At 33.9% G+C, this 16,168-nt stretch overlaps 1 protein-coding gene across 1 annotated transcript in view; it reads left to right on the forward strand.

The window, feature by feature from the left end:
* The window catches only part of LOC128998345 (uncharacterized), a 51,533-nt gene that overhangs the window by 24,284 nt on the left and 11,081 nt on the right, over window positions 1-16,168 (forward strand). The window contains exons 2-3 of the mRNA XM_054424449.1: window positions 560-597; window positions 14,102-14,154. Coding sequence (XP_054280424.1) covers window positions 561-597; window positions 14,102-14,154 — 90 coding nt within the window. The 5' untranslated portion in view covers window position 560. The remainder of the gene's footprint in view (window positions 1-559; window positions 598-14,101; window positions 14,155-16,168) is intronic.

Raw genomic sequence — 16,168 nt, forward strand, 5'->3', positions numbered from 1 at the left:
GCGGCGGGGGTATTTTTCAAATGGCTCTGCCGTTGGAATGATAATAAATAAATAAATTCAACATTCTCATAACGATATAATAGCATACATTTTTACTTGGTCAGTCTTTTCTGAAGCGAGGAAATTGTTGGAAACCAAACAGCTGCTAGAGAAACACGAGTTCGTGAAGGAAACAATCAGTAACAACCGAGGCTTTTTCACGTGAACTGCTTAACTTATATTTCGGTGTAATATTAAAATTTATAGGTAAACATTTTAAATGTGAGTCTCTGTCCAGCTGTTTACAAAACATCGTCACAGGTTGGGCTCAGTGTATTTTTGAGTTCTTACCCTTCTGATTAAAAAAAAACTTTTATTCCATCCGATTGGCTATTTCCCTTCCATTTAATATAGATTTAAATGAATTAGGATTTGTACATATGGTCATGATATTTGTAACCCGTACTGTGTAAACATGTCATGAGATTCCGATTAGAGTGTTTATACTTTATAATGCGATATGACTTGTGGTGAAAGCTGATAGTCAGATCAAAATGTAATATATGTTTATCTTTTTCAGGATGTTAAAGGAAACAGTGGTCGTGTGTGCGTGTATGGGTAAGTTGATCTATTATAATATCAATTTTGTTAAAGTATACCGGGTGTCCGAAAAAGAACTCCCTAGTTTTAACATTTATTTATTTAATGTACAATGTACAAATTACAATGACTGATACATCAAATGAACGGTAAATAAAATAAAAGTGTTTTTGTCATACTGCAGAAAAAACAGCCGTGTATGCGTTGCGGGTCTAAAGTAGCATTTACTCTTTTAGGGAGTAAAAATCATTTTTAGTCTCAAGGGAGTGAAAATCAGCTGTGGTACACAGTTGTGAATTTCGATTGTGGTAATCATAACGATCGAAATTATTTATCGATTGACTTATAAGGTAAGGTTTTAGCCTATTGTTCTCGATTACTCAACATATCGATGGTAAAACAATCGTAATAGACGAAATAATTAAATCACTTACTAAACAGCTGCTTATTTGCATTAGCAGAATTGAAAACACGCTGGAAGTCGTTTTGAGAGGTTATCTTAACATAAAAATTATTTCGTTTTCTATCTTTGTTTTTGTTAATTAATTATGCAATTAAGACGAAAACATAGTTCTCCACACGGGAGAGAGTCATTTTAGGCCCTAGTGATGAAATATACTATTTTAATACTAGTGCACCTTGATATGCAAACCATTTGTAGCCCTGCAGATATCCAAGCGGTTTTACTCATATTTATCATTATTCTTAATTATTTATTACTAAAACTACGCTCATGGTCAATCAGGTGTCCCAAACTTATTGCCAACATACGAAACTAAAACTTACAAGTGTACTCTACAGCACCAAAGGATTATTACCCATCCATTTAAAGTTAACACTATCGTGAAGTATTTTTAAAACTAGGGAGTTCTTTTTCGGACACCCGTTATATGAATATTACTAGGTTTTTTATATTTAGTACCGTTTATTGTATCTGGTATCTACCTTTGACGTTAATTTCAAACTTAAAAGTATCTTTTTTATTGTTTATTGTTATACTTATTGTTTAGTAGTTTAGTGTTATATTCTTATTAATACTCGCTGTTTAAGTTACTTTCTAATGTTCTAAATTACTAAGGCCGTTTAAGGAAATACTAATATCATCGGAAAATCCTAATGCTTTTCATAACTCATCTGGCTATTCATCTATAAATTCCAGATTTCCCTAGAAAGGAGTCTGAACATTTTCGTGAAAAAGATGTAAAGACGGAGATGTAAGTTTCAATTTACTATTCTCTTCAATATTAGTTTCTTCTAATGATAATATTGATGATTTGTTTAAATATTATTAATAATGGGAAATAAAGATGACGCAGATCAACTTTAACAAGTTTTATGAGTATTTAGAAAGCTATTAAAATATACTTTAATGTGTTCAAGTAAAAATGAAATTAAAACAAAAAAAAATATAATAGGGCTTATACTTTTTATAATTTGGGTCGTTTTGGTGATTCTATTCTGTGCTCTCTGGTGATGTACGATAGTGTGTCACGGTACATATTCTTGCCCCGTACGTCGTCGCGAGCGCCGCACCGAGCGGCCGCCTGCGCTAGCGTTAATAGTTCTAATTTAATATGGCAATTAAACTCTTAAATTGGTAAAATAAATACATTTTGGGTAATATTTTGCCGTTATATATTATTGACATACATTTGTAATTTTGTGGTTTGTTTAGCCAAAGTTGAAAATGTACTTTACAAGTTGAAACCGTTAAATTAATGATATCAATAATCTTAATTGTGAATTAAGAAATTGATGTTATACTTATATTATTTCAAAATTGAAATACATATAATATTATTAAAGGCAACTAATATGATCACTATGCAACTTGTTATTTCGTGTTTTTATTCTGCTTTATCATTACTGCCTCCGCGCTCTCACTCACACACGCTCTCCATCTCTCTCTAAACTCCCTTTTGCCGTGCTTGGTCTTGTTTGGAGAAATGTTCGGATTGGAATTTTGCTGATATTTATCTCCCTTCTCCCTTTTCCCGATCGATAGTGTGTCACCGCCTTAAAGGAATACTTGTTTAGGATCGTCTACTCCTTGAAAACCGATCAATGAAACCCGGTATAAATGACTGAGAGTTTTTTCCTCAATAAACATTTGCAATAGTTTTAAAAAACTATAGACATAGATCACTATAATCGTATATAATCGTAGCTTCATGTGTGTTTATGTGTTCAATCTTAGAACATAGTCAAATACAAGTTTGGATTTGAAATGGAATACAGTATACAAATTTGCCACTCAATTGGTTTGAAGATATTCTGTAGTCTAATTTTCTGCCTTCTCGTGTTTTATTAGCTATTTTGATTCCGCCCTAAAAACGTTCAGTGAATGAATATATATGCATGCATGTATATGGAAATATATTTATTTCCACATAATATACATAGCATTAATAAAATAGGCTATATACTTAATAAACAATTACAAACTATAAACTGCATTATTGTAGTATTGTAACAACACCTTATATGTATACAGCAAGTTTCGAAAGTATTCTCTTTTTAAAACATTTACATAATACGTTAACAACACTATTTTAGATAATATAACATAAGATAAGATAATAACAGATTTGTCTACTACAATGCCAGTGATTATTCCTACGTGTGTATACAGGACGAATCTCGTAAAGGTGTAAAGTGGTACTTTACTCTGGCTGTATGGTGGACTTTAAAATAAGGTGCTCAAATACCTATGATAAGCAAAAATACCCCTGCCGCAGAAAACCTGCAGACTAAGCGAATTTCCATTTGCTGATTGGATTTACACTAAAATGCGTCCTAAAAAATATCACATTTATTCCGTATTTAAATAGAATTAGTTTAACGAGTACTTAGGTTTGCTGCAACAGGGAGGGTAAAAAAGTATTTTTTGTGGTAAAATGTTAGTAAAAATATGTTCATAAACAAGCAAACTACAACAGATGACTTATTCTCCATAAGAATAACGTGGGAATTTTTAATTTACAATTTTTTTGGAATTTTCTTCGCAAGCATTAAGTCGCATAATAACGCTTCATTATACTAAATTATTTATTTTTTTAAGCTCTACAAAATGGTTTGGAAAGAAATTGTGAAATTTGGTGTTTTTAGGGCCAAAAATGGGAAAACCTATTTTTATCCAATAAAACAACGTTTTAGAATTACTTTCTTTTTTACTTTATTACTTTCTTAAACCCCCGTTCTCATGGTCCGATCATGCTGGTTTGCAAACTCGTACGAATAAATGTAGGTTTACACGTTTGTACCAAATTTCATTACAATCGGATCATTTTGCTCGAGTTATCGTGCTAACAGACACACACAAAAATGCGAATTTGAACATAAATATGTGTTTTTAGCCTCTAGGGACCTCAAAACTAAAAAAGTAAATCGGTTCCGGGTCCAGGTCTTACCATGAGTACTACGGTAATAGCTTATTCCCTATATAGGGAATTCGCTAAAACAGTACCTACATACTTGGCCTTAATGTCTACTAACTAAACCAGACTACAGAGAAACTAGGATATAACAAATTTTTCATCATAAAATTGTTATAGCTTATAGTTCATTTAATTACAGAATTCGTTAAACAAATACATCAATGTACAAGTAGAATAACTTATACAAACAGGGATTCTGAAATATTGAACACGTATTGTGTTTAGTAATATGTAACTGCATCAACCAATCAGCAACTAGATTATTTAACACTATAAATATGTTAAAATCTAAACTCAATCATAAAACTGTAAAGTTATACATGTTATTGTAGAATATTAAAAAATATTGGCACTGTGGAAGTATATAATTTGATATAATGCTTGGTAACAATGTGTATATACTGTTCGACTTGTAGTCAGCCACTCGTTCAAACTCGAGAAAAATCTAAAGCTTTTTTCCTTCAGTCACCCGACAAAGTAGGCTTTCTAGCACTGTTTATAGTACAGAAAGCTGCCATTTGCTGTATTTACTTACTTTTCCTACAGTTACCTAACAATTTACATGTTCTCTCACTGATTTGAGAAAGCAAAGTGGCCAATTCGCTCACCAGTGAGACAATGTTAACATTGTCTCACTCTAATTACTTTGTCTCACTCCAGATTTGCAACGTGAAGGCACGAAATAGTGAGCGCGTAACATGCAGACAAGGTCGTATGCACGCGAAATACGTTGGCAGCAATGGCTGTAAATCAGCTGGTCAGCTGTTGTATCATTAAATGTCATATTAAAAGTTCACTTATGTGTAAAAATATGTTACGTTAAACCATAAAATACCATAAAATAAATAAATTGGTAAAGAAACGTAACATATTTTTACACATAAGTGAACTTTTAATATGACATTAAATGATACAACAGTACAACAGCTGATTTACAGCCAGTGCTGCCAACGTATTTCGCGCGCATACGACCTTGTCTGCATGTTACGCGCGGGCGTAGGTAAGCTGCTCCCCCGTGCCTGGGACGCCAGCGAGTGCGTCGTGCAAAATGCTTGTCTTGACTGTACTCTTCCATTCCTGACCTAATCTCTTCATCCCTTCCTTGCGGGTGTGAGTAAACTGTTCTCCCTTGGCTGTTGCATACATTTGATTTATGTTCACTAAACTATTGAGTTACAGACTAGTTAGAGTTCAATTGTGTAATAGAATGTAAGTATGTAAGTAATAAGTTGAGGTAACAAATAAATTACAGCAACCCATTCTAGTTTCCAAACACTATGCTACAATGATTGTCGTACCACTACGCAAATATAGTGCGTTATCAAATTTGGTTTTTGAGCCATGCCACACCGAAAGTACCATGCCCGCGGTGGGAGTTTTGGGGTGATTTTCATCACAATTTGTTGTACATAATAATTACAACTTACCTAGGCCATGTTAAGTTTCTGTAGCAAACTGTTTTTAGAAGTAATTTAATTTTTTTAATAGGGTTGAGAATAAACTATCCACTTTCACTTTTGTTTTCAACGTTATTTTTCGGTACACTGCAAAGACTAATAAAAACATTCATTGGAATACTGAATTTCTTTAATCCAGCTACGAAAGCTTCAAAACTAAATGACATTTTTTACCTAGGCCTTATATAACAAGTCCAAATTTACATTGATTGTACAGTTTTGGTTGTTGCAAATTGAAACTGTTTATCAAACAAGTACAAATAATGTTTGTTTGTTTACGTAGACAACATAAAAAATATGATGGTAAACATTAAATTTGCACCGTAAACATTCTTTTCGCATGGAAAACAATCATGCATATTTCTGGTGATAACATAATACGAAAACAATTGATTTTGTGTGGTATGTCTTGAGGTAAAACGTCCGTGCGCGGTACTCCCGCGGAAACAACTGACATACTAGTACCGGTACCGCAATAACATTGATAAACACTATTGATTTTTATACCTACAAGATAATGAGCATACTATTATGATATACTCGGTATTTTGATATAGAATATTTATATGTGTTTACCCTTTGTGAGTGAGCTGGTGTCATTCCAAGACTGTTAAGATCAACAGTGTACAAGACAAGCCACGGGAGAATGGAGGGAAACAGTACAGGAAGAGAAAAAACGAAGTAAACCTTTCAAGAGAACGTTATTTGAGTGGTGCGATTTCGCGGAAATACTTCGTTCAAATTGCTACTAAGCGATTCGCAAAAAAATGACAGACTTCGTTCATGCTTCGTACATGTGACAAACCTTAATAATTTTCAAGAGTTTATTTTGATATTTTACCTACAAGCGTTTTTTTTTTTAAATTCCGTTACAGTTCAGTTCTTAAAATTGAAAAGTTTCACATAACAGCATTGTTTACTTACATAACATCATAGTTTTAGTTAACTACACGGAAACGTTACTTGACCAATGAGGGTCAAGAATTAAGAGAAAAAGTAAAATAATTTAAAAAAAGTTAAACAATTATTGTTATGCTTCGAACTTTAACTAACCATCTCTTTACCTATTTAAATGTTGACGATAGGTGCATTTAGTGATTGGTACAACGAGTCGTCGCATCTCTGTCAGTGGCAATGAGAGATTATACATAAACGAAAACATAACCTCTTCTGGAAATCGGGTTTAGTGATTATTAGTAATTAAAAACCGGTCGTAGGTAAAGTGTTCCAAGAAACTCGTGTAAATAGTATTATTTCTATATTGATACAGTAACTAGTATATGTTTTTAATAATGAGTTTTTATTTTTTCATTTAGTATTATTGATTATAAAGAGGGTTTGATTATTTTCAAGGGTTTATTATAATATAAAAGAAATTATTATTTCTTTATTGTTAACTATAACTATATAGTGTATATAATTTTTTATAATGAGTTTTCAATTTTTAAAAGTATATTATTGTTAACAAAGAGGGTTTAATTATTTTCAACAATTTATTTAAATATTTAAAAATATGATGATTTTTATTGATAAGAAATCAATGTTTTTTAAGTTTGAGTTTTTCTATAGTTTGGATCTTTATTGATCATAAAGATCGTTTGATTATATTTATGATTGGTGTGAATGTATAGACTATTCATTAATATTTCACAAGACAAGGAAATACAACATTTTACCATTTAAAAACGGTTTCAATTATTTAATATATCCCTAAAGCTCGTAAACTTTTGAACGTAAGTATTATAAGTGGAATGCTAATGTGTGTATTATTCAATAGCAAAACAAATTTGATAACGCAATATTTGTTATTTCAGTAGTTATACAACTTTAAGCAGTGTTCAATTTTTTTTACTTTCTAAAGACCATCATTGGGCCATAGTGTTTGGAAAACTGAATGGTGTTGCTGTAATTTATTTGTTACCTCAACTTATTACTTACATACTTACATTCTATTACACAATTGAACTCTAACTAGTCTGTAACTCAATAGTTTAGTGAACATAAATCAAATGTATGCAACAGCCAAGGGAGAACAGTTTACTCACACCCGCAAGGAAGGGATTAAGAGATTAGGTCAGGAATGGAAGAGTACAGTCAAGACAAGCATTTTGCACGACGCACTCGCTGGCGTCCCAGGCACGGGGGAGCAGCTTACCTACTCCTAAAAAATTATATACACTATATAGTTATAGTTAACAATAAAGAAATAATAATTTCTTTTATATTATAATAAACCCTTGAAAATAATCAAACCCTCTTTATAATCAATAATACTAAATGAAAAAATAAAAACTCATTATTAAAAACATATACTAGTTACTGTATCAATATAGAAATAATACTATTTACACGAGTTTCTTGGAACACTTTACCTACGACCGGTTTTTAATTACTAATAATCACTAAACCCGATTTCCAGAAGAGGTTATGTTTTCGTTTATGTATAATCTCTCATTGCCACTGACAGAGATGCGACGACTCGTTGTACCAATCACTAAATGCACCTATCGTCAACATTTAAATAGGTAAAGAGATGGTTAGTTAAAGTTCGAAGCATAACAATAATTGTTTAACTTTTTTTAAATTATTTTACTTTTTCTCTTAATTCTTGACCCTCATTGGTCAAGTAACGTTTCCGTGTAGTTAACTAAAACTATGATGTTATGTAAGTAAACAATGCTGTTATGTGAAACTTTTCAATTTTAAGAACTGAACTGTAACGGAATTTAAAAAAAAAAACGCTTGTAGGTAAAATATCAAAATAAACTCTTGAAAATTATTAAGGTTTGTCACATGTACGAAGCATGAACGAAGTCTGTCATTTTTTTGCGAATCGCTTAGTAGCAATTTGAACGAAGTATTTCCGCGAAATCGCACCACTCAAATAACGTTCTCTTGAAAGGTTTACTTCGTTTTTTCTCTTCCTGTACTGTTTCCCTCCATTCTCCCGTGGCTTGTCTTGTACACTGTTGATCTTAACAGTCTTGGAATGACACCAGCTCACTCACAAAGGGTAAACACATATAAATATTCTATATCAAAATACCGAGTATATCATAATAGTATGCTCATTATCTTGTAGGTATAAAAATCAATAGTGTTTATCAATGTTATTGCGGTACCGGTACTAGTATGTCAGTTGTTTCCGCGGGAGTACCGCGCACGGACGTTTTACCTCAAGACATACCACACAAAATCAATTGTTTTCGTATTATGTTATCACCAGAAATATGCATGATTGTTTTCCATGCGAAAAGAATGTTTACGGTGCAAATTTAATGTTTACCATCATATTTTTTATGTTGTCTACGTAAACAAACAAACATTATTTGTACTTGTTTGATAAACAGTTTCAATTTGCAACAACCAAAACTGTACAATCAATGTAAATTTGGACTTGTTATATAAGGCCTAGGTAAAAAATGTCATTTAGTTTTGAAGCTTTCGTAGCTGGATTAAAGAAATTCAGTATTCCAATGAATGTTTTTATTAGTCTTTGCAGTGTACCGAAAAATAACGTTGAAAACAAAAGTGAAAGTGGATAGTTTATTCTCAACCCTATTAAAAAAATTAAATTACTTCTAAAAACAGTTTGCTACAGAAACTTAACATGGCCTAGGTAAGTTGTAATTATTATGTACAACAAATTGTGATGAAAATCACCCCAAAACTCCCACCGCGGGCATGGTACTTTCGGTGTGGCATGGCTCAAAAACCAAATTTGATAACGCACTATATTTGCGTAGTGGTACGACAATCATTGTAGCATAGTGTTTGGAAACTAGAATGGGTTGCTGTAATTTATTTGTTACCTCAACTTATTACTTACATACTTACATTCTATTACACAATTGAACTCTAACTAGTCTGTAACTCAATAGTTTAGTGAACATAAATCAAATGTATGCAACAGCCAAGGGAGAACAGTTTACTCACACCCGCAAGGAAGGGATGAAGAGATTAGGTCAGGAATGGAAGAGTACAGTCAAGACAAGCATTTTGCACGACGCACTCGCTGGCGTCCCAGGCACGGGGGAGCAGCTTACCTACGCCCGCGCGTAACATGCAGACAAGGTCGTATGCGCGCGAAATACGTTGGCAGCACTGGCTGTAAATCAGCTGTTGTACAGTTGTATCATTTAATGTCATATTAAAAGTTCACTTATGTGTAAAAATATGTTACGTTTCTTTACCAATTTATTTATTTTATGGTAACTGTAGGAAATAGTTATTTGTGTAACTAGTGAGCAAAGTGGCACTTTGCTGCACACAAGAGCAATGTTTACAAACGAGCAGCAGGCGAGTGCGGAATGTATCTCGAGTGCAGCAAAGGACATTTGCGCTCGTGTTACACATTAAATTTTTCCTACAGTCACTATAAAGCATAAAAAATAGTTATTTGTGCAACTAGTGAGCAAAGTGAGCAATTGCCTCCCTCGAGAAACCATTCCTCACTCGCCTACGGCTCGTGAGTAAGTATTTCTCTAGAGTTTGAGGATGATGTTGAGTAATTAATTAATTATAAGCTATCACATTTTTTACTATCTTACGAAGATATTTGGGGACACTTTAAGGAAATGCCAACAGTAGTATGACACATTTTGCATTATGTTTTTTGTAGATTATTAATGCAACTGTATTTTGTAATTGGGTCTAGACCTGTTTTGTAGAATTGTATTAAAATAAATAAATAAATACATATACAGAGTGAGGCAATGAGAACACCCCGATTTTCTTTTGTTGTCACATAAGCAAAGCAACAACGAATGAACAGCTGTGCTTATACCATCAATTAAACTATGCTGTTTTAGTAAACATTGTACCTGAGGCTTTAACGATGAGATTTTAATATAGGAACCTCTTTTTTAAATAGCGATTCGTGTGCAAACCCCAGAGATTGGTTGGGCCACATTCCATACTTGGTCTATATGGCGCTGATCCAGATCGGAAAAGGATATGGAACTAGGTAACATTATTTAGGATAAAAGCTTAAACCTTAAAAATAATCGGTGGGTTCCGTAAAACTCTTTTTACTCCAGAAAATGTTGATAGAGTGTGAGTCGCAGTAACTCGAAGTTCAAAGAAGTTTGTCAGGAAGCTATCGTTGTTAAAAGCTTTACGTTGGCTCTTTTTAGGGGTTATTTCGATAAGCTACTTGAAGTTAACAGTTTTTAAAAGTCGCCCCACAGATTTGCTTGAATCGAAGCTAAGAATTGTCCAAGAAACTAAAGTGATTCCTGAAGAAATGCTGGAAGGATTATTCGATAGAATTTTCAAGTGACTAAAAAGGAATGTCAAGTAGGATAAGGACGTCACTTAAAGTTACCTTTTTGTTTTGTGTTGCCTTGAATTCTTGATGTTTTCGTTTCCTGATGCGCATTTCGCCACAGGTTGTGGCATCATCAGAGGCCTCTATGCTACGCTTCCATCCTAATATATACAAAGTTTATGTACACGAGAGTCACTGTCATGCCCCCAGTACACTCTCGCCGAGACGCTCTCCGAGGCGCCTCGCCGATTAATTCGGGTGAGAGCTTATGCGAGGTAACCGTGTACACTCTTGCATTTTCTCGCAGTCGAAATGGAACAAACTTCGACGTGGAAGTAGCACTCACCACTCGTGCAGTCTCGGGTCCTTTGACTCGTGTCAAAAAACCGACTCCAGATGGAGCGCCGGCGAGCACGAGGCATGACGAGGCGAGGCGACCCGAGTCAAGACAAGAGAAGACGAGCGCACCGAGTACACTCTCGCACTCGCCAACGCTCGCCTTGCCTCGGCGAGAGTGTACTGGGGGCATACCGTTTTTCACATCCAAGACACTGAAGTCCTAAGTAAGCCTCCCGCGCTCGCAACACGCGCCCGCCGCGCTGCGAGTGTAAACAGTGCGATGTGACAACCGGTACAGTGACTCTCGTGTACATCAACTTTGTCCGTTAGTACAATAACTCGAGCAAAAATGATCCGATTTTGATGAAATTTGTTATAAACGTGTAACCCTACATTAATTCGAACAAGTTTGCGAACCAGCATGATCGGACTATGGGAACGGGTGTGGGGGGGATTATGGGGTAAAAATTGGGTTTCTCCATTTTTGACCCCAAAAACGTAAAATTTAGCAAATTCTTTCCAAGCCATTTTGTAGAGCTTAAGAAACAAATAATTTAGTAATTGAATCGTTACTATGTGCCTAATCGTTACCGAGAAAATTCCAAAATAATGTTTCAAATTGTACAACATTTAAAATTCTCATGTTATTCTTATGGAAAATAAGTAAACTGGTGTAGTTTGCTTGTTAGGAACACAATGTTAACCAAATTTGGAAAATGCATTTATTTCATACTAAACTATTAACATTTTACAAACAAAAAAATTTTACCCTCCCTGTTGCAGCAAACCTAAGTACTTGTAAAACTGATGCTATTTAAATACAGTAGGGGAAAAATGTGATATTTTTAAGGAGACAATTTAATATAAATCCAATCAGGCAAATGGAAATTCGCTTAGTCTGCAGATTTGCTGCGGAGAAGGTATTTTTATACATTGCGATTATTAGTGGCTGTGTTTTGTGTACATATCTGCTTAAATGAAACTAGAGGCCATATTTTAAACCTCACAACTTGACTTTTGTTTTAAAAATCAACTATAAGTGTGGTATTTTTTTCTATTACAGATGGTAATTGAGAGTGACAATTATTTAAGTGTCTTCAACTATGGAACGGGTAAAGTTACACCTGGGGCCCATTTTATAATAAAGTACAAACTAATATTATTAGTAAATCAGATGATCGCCCAATGCAAATCTAATGGAAACTACAAGTTACAAGTTGTAACTTGTAACTTGTAGTTTATTATGAAATGAGCCCCTGGTGACACCTACTGCAACAGTTGCCAAATAATACCAGCTTTCTGTAGTATGTTTTTGTAACTGGTTAAAACTTACTGTGAAATTTACTTAATGAGCTGCGGTAAAGAGGACTTTTAATACCGGTACTTAATTTCCTTTTTTTACTGTAATTTTACTTAATGAGTCAGGTAAAGAGGACTCACTTAATTTTAGAGAAAAACTAACACAATATCAAATATAATAGCAATGTTCAATATAAAATAATAACTATTTAAACAAGATACGTCACATGTAACACTAGGGATTGAACGAACAAATTCATCTGGGATCAAACGGGATTTTCATGATAAAAAACTGGATTTTCTAGTATTTGTTTTGGCCTTGTCCGTGTGGTAGGGATGAGCATCGATAGTCGATGTTTTCGAAACATCGATGGTTCCTATCGATGTTCGATGTTTTTTACATCGATGGTAGGTTACCGATGTTTTTGTTCACATCGATTTTTTCGTCAAACATCGATGTTTTTGGCCAAGTATTGAGATGTAGATTTTTCCGTTACTAGAGATTTCAAAAAGCAGACGAAAATCTAAAAACATCGATATTTTCGCAATGATGTTATCGGTACATCGATGGTTGATGTCGATGTTACCATCGATGGTTGACTATTGATACCGTGTGGCCGTGTGGGGAAATGGGGTTACACTGAACTACTGAACGAACAGTTCGTCTATTCGCCGCTAGGAGTCATTCATCGAAAGCAGTTCGCTAAGTCACCGAGAGGGGCGCTGCAGTCTACAGTTTGTTATTATCACACTGTAGTTTTACTTTTATATTTAAATAATTTTAATTCTATAAAGTATAAAACAAAAAAACGTGATTTGAGAAGAAATACAAACTAAATATTCAAAATATGGCAAATATCTTTCAATTTAAAGTGGTTTTAGTTAACTATACAGCCTCTGAATACGTTGACACTCGCACTGATTCTTTGGAAGCTCCAAGACTATACCACGTAAACTGCAAGTGTTGTTTAATCCTTATTCGCATTCAAAAAGTTCAATTTTTAAAAGGCCGTGATTCGTGTCCCTTACCTGGGACCGAAGAATGGCCTATAAGCTGTGCTAATAGTTCACCACTTGTGACTAGACTTAGACTACTAATCGGTTAGTAAATCCACTCTTTGCCTACTGTCACTGTCATACGTAATGCGTGAATTCGAATTCTACTAAATGAATGAACTGCAGGCAAAGAGGACTTGCTAAATTCTAAGTGTAATTTGTTTCTCTTGAAGTCTGAAGTGTCATTAATAACAATAAGTAAGTGTGCTTTTTGTCAAATCACACCACCCTAAGCTGTAAGGCCCGTTTTAATTAATAATCAAAATCGAATATTATTATTATTATTAATATTTTCTAAAAAGTGAAAGCATTTACAAGTAAGCGTATATCTTTATATAATACAGGTCCAGATACTATATTTTCATAGGAGCACAATATTTTCCCGGGACCAATTTACTTTTTGAAAATCCCAAACATGTAAACTTAATTACTAAATAACGGAAATTTTATGAGAAAAAGGTCAAAAACACTTTTATTTTATTTAGCTTATCGAAATTTCTATCAATCGACCTTAAGATTAGACATAGAATTGATAGTTAAAAATAAAGATTTTATCTGTACCATCCAGGTAGCAGGTACAACACCGATATCTTGTTCTCAATTCATTGAATTCTACGTATTTTTAGCTTAAACCATTTCTAACAAATTCCTCATTTTTGTTCCAGTGTTTGCCTACGTATGTTCTAAGCCTACAACAAAGCCTACAATCCTACACAGGGTAAGTTGAAGTTCAATTGTTTGTTCAGAGGTAGCTTTTGCCAACTCATCAGGGCGCGTATTTTAAAGGGGGCGGGGGTAAACATGAAAGTTGAATGAATGAGGTTACATCTCTGTTACTGTCTACAGCTGGCTCTTTAGTCAGTAACATTTAATTAAAAGCCCCCTGATCAAGGACAGCTGCGTTTCGAACCCTTAACAATTTAGGCTTTTATCAGAATTGAACCTCTAACCTTGTAACTTCCAGGTGAGCACATAAACAGCTCAGATATACAACCATTAGAATCATATAACTTTAACAAATTTTAATAAGTCTTTGTGCAAAAAATGCTCTCCTCTCCACACACTCTTCAACTGCTTGCAAAATTTATTTGATTGAATATGCTTGTTGAAATGACTGTAAACTAATTAAATACCCCCGCCGCAGCAAACCTGCAGACTAAGCGAATTTCCATTTGCCTGATTGGATTTACACTAAAATGTCTCCTTAAAAATATCACATTTATTCCCTATTTAAATAGAATCAGTTTAACACATACTTAGGTTTGCTGCAACAGGGAGGGTAAAAGTGTTTTTTTTTTATGTAAAATGTTAATAGTTAGTAAGAAATAAAAACATTTTCCAAATTTGGGCAAAAAATGTTAATAAACAAGCAAACTACAACAGTTTACTTATTCTCCATAAGAATAACATGGGAATTTTAAATTTAAAATTTTTTGAAATTTTCTCCGTAACTATTAGGTGCATTATAACGCTTCAATATACTAAATTATTTGTTTTTTTAAGCTCTACAAAATAGTTTGGAAAGAAATTGCAAAATTTTATGTTTTTTGAGTCAAAAGTGGGAAAACCCCATTTTTACCCCATAAAACCCCCCATAAACCCCTGTTCCCATGGTCCAATCATGCTGGTTCGCGAACTCGTTCGAATAAACGTAGGTTTACACGTTTGTACCAAATTTCATTAAAATCGGATCATTTTTGCTCGAGTTATCGCGCTAACGGACACATATATAAATATATATATATGAATTTGAACGGATGGTGTTTTTGGCCTCCAGGGACCTCAAAACAAACAAAAAAAAAATTGGTCCCGGGGCCAGGTCTTACCATGAGTACTACGGTAATAGCTTATTCCCTTTATGGGAAATTCGCTAAAAGAAAACACTATAAGTTGACTCCCGTCAAACAATTGATCTTGAAATTAGGGAGGCAATATATTTTACGGTCCAAAGTCTAATTACATTGTGGACAGATTTTGGGTTCCCTCAGAGAAAAGAGAAAAGATTAATTATCTACATCACTATGTAAAAGTTTCCCACAATTTTTTTATTTTTAACCACCAGATTGTATTTTTAAGTTGATTTGATTGTCATTCAAAAGTGCCATCTCAGGCTGAGATAAATTAAACTGTAATGGGTAAAATAAATTGTATATGAATAGAAATCATTGGACTAACTGATAAAAAAAACCCAAAGGAATATTTCCTTCCATATCAAATCGATATATGAATAAGTTCCATTATTGATTAAGAAATGTAGAGTAGAACCTGATAATAGAAAAATACCCTCCAGGTTAATTAGTAGACTGTATTTGTGTAAGAAAATGAGTTCCAAGCTAACACTTAAAACATGTTGAGGTGCCTCTGAAGATTAATGGTTTTAATTTATTAGAACTAAGTTTTGTATTTAAAATTTAGAAATTCAAAGTTGAAAACCTTGGCCGAAAATGTTTATTTAGTCTCAGTCACAGAATCTTGTTAAACTTCTGTGAACAGAGGGCCAAGAGCATAGCCTGGTTAGGTTATACCCAGGTCAAAGACAGATGTCAAGGATTTCAACAGGAATGGATATGTTAGGTTAGTCTTCAGAGGACCTAGCCGAGTACAAGGAAAGGTCAAGGAAAGTACCCTGGAAGACTATGACGTATGTCTTTGTTAAGTCTTGTATCTTGATTTATCAAATTTACCATAGCTATCGTAGGTGGCACGGTAATACCTGGACACGGGGCGGATAT

This window comes from Macrosteles quadrilineatus, unplaced genomic scaffold, assembly GCF_028750875.1.
Source record: "Macrosteles quadrilineatus isolate MER2022 unplaced genomic scaffold, UCM_ALF_1.0 Scaffold_7__1_contigs__length_78375512, whole genome shotgun sequence".
In the NCBI taxonomy this organism is placed as follows: Eukaryota; Metazoa; Arthropoda; class Insecta; order Hemiptera; family Cicadellidae; genus Macrosteles; species Macrosteles quadrilineatus.